Consider the following 1,626-nt stretch of genomic DNA (forward strand, 5'->3'; position numbering starts at 1 on the left):
TGGTCGTACTGTCATTACACAAAGTATGACAGGCATTTACAAACCAAAATTTTGTTTAAGCTATCGTCCTCGTCTACTATCTCTCCCATTCCTCGAACTCCCAAAGATGCTCTTTCCGACCCTCATTGGAACATGGCCATGGTCGATGAATATAACGCTTTAATGGATAATAATACTTGGATACTTGTCCCACGGTCACCTGAGATGCATATTATTCGCAGTATGTGGATTTTAAGCACAAATTAAAATCTGACAGCACTCTCGAAAGATATAAAGCAAGACTTGTCGGGGATGGTCGGTCTCAAACTGTTGGCCTTGATTGTACCGAAACACTTAGTACCATTGTGAAACCCGCGACAATACATCTAGTGCTCTCAATTGCCCTCTTAAAATCATGGAATATTAATCAACTAGACGTGAAAAACACATTTCTTCATGGACCACTTAATTAAACTGTCTATATGCACCAACCATATGGTTTTTGGGACTCCTCACGACCGGATCATGTTTGTTTACTTAAAAAGTCACTCTACAGTTTAAAACAAGCTCCGTGTGCGTGGTATCAACGTTTTGCCGTCTTTGCCGCCACTATCGGTTTCTCTAACAGCGGGTCTGACAATTCCTTATTTGTATATCACCATGGTAATCACAAGGGTTATCTTTTGTTGTATGTAGACGACATCATACTAGTTACATCCACTGATGCCCTTCGTACTACCTTGATGAATCTTTTTTCATGTGAATTTTCCACGAAAGACCTCGATCCTCTTAGCTATTTTTTGGGTATCTCAGTCACGTCTAATGCGCAAGGCCTGTTTCTGAGTCAACAAACCTGTGCGCAAGACATTCTCTTCCGTGCCGATATGAAGCATTGCCATTCGGTTCACACTCCGATCGACACAAACAGTAAACTAAGTGCACATAGTGGAAAGTCATACTATAATCCTACTGAATATCGAAGTCTTGCGGGCGCCCTACAGTACTTGACTTTCACTCGACCCGACATTTCATTTTTCGTACAACAAATATGCTTGCACATGCATGACCCGAAGGAATGCCACATGCAAGCCTTACGTCGAATACTTAGATATTTGCGTGGCACCTTGTCTCATGGACCGCAACTCACCAAAGGTCCATTGGCGTCTCTAGTCTCTTACACAGATCCAGATTGGGGTGGTTGTCCCAATACGCGACGGTCTACATATGGTTATTGCGTATTCTTGGGGAATAACTTGGTTTCATGGTCCTCAAAACGGCAACAAACCGTCGCTCCAGCGTCGAGGCAGAATACCGAGGGATTATTAACGAGGTCTCTGAATCTTGTTGGCTTCGGAATGTACTTCTAGAACTCAAATGTCCCATTTCTAAAGCCACGATAGTATTTTGTGATAATGTGAGTTTCTGTCCGGTAATCCAATTTAACACCAGTGCACCAAACACATCGAGATGGATATCCATTTTGTTCGTGAAAAAGTCGCACGTGGCCAAGTTCGCGTACTACACATCCCTACACGTTTTTATATTGCTGATATCTTCACCAAGGGTTTACCACGTGTACTGTTTGAAGACTTTCGTGCCAGTTTGAACGTTCTTCCATCCCGCTCAAACTGAGGGGGTATTTTAGAC

At 42.8% G+C, this 1,626-nt stretch overlaps 1 protein-coding gene across 1 annotated transcript; it reads left to right on the forward strand.

The window, feature by feature from the left end:
• The first annotated feature begins 461 nt into the window (after nt 1-461).
• On the forward strand, nt 462-1,346 carry LOC139854781 (uncharacterized mitochondrial protein AtMg00810-like). Its single transcript, XM_071844063.1, has one exon. The coding sequence runs from the start codon at nt 462-464 to the stop codon at nt 1,344-1,346; it is 885 nt and encodes a 294-aa protein (XP_071700164.1).
• Nucleotides 1,347-1,626: the final 280 nt, after the last annotated feature.

The sequence above is a fragment of the Rutidosis leptorrhynchoides genome, chromosome 6 (assembly GCF_046630445.1).
Source record: "Rutidosis leptorrhynchoides isolate AG116_Rl617_1_P2 chromosome 6, CSIRO_AGI_Rlap_v1, whole genome shotgun sequence".
In the NCBI taxonomy this organism is placed as follows: domain Eukaryota; kingdom Viridiplantae; phylum Streptophyta; class Magnoliopsida; order Asterales; family Asteraceae; genus Rutidosis; species Rutidosis leptorrhynchoides.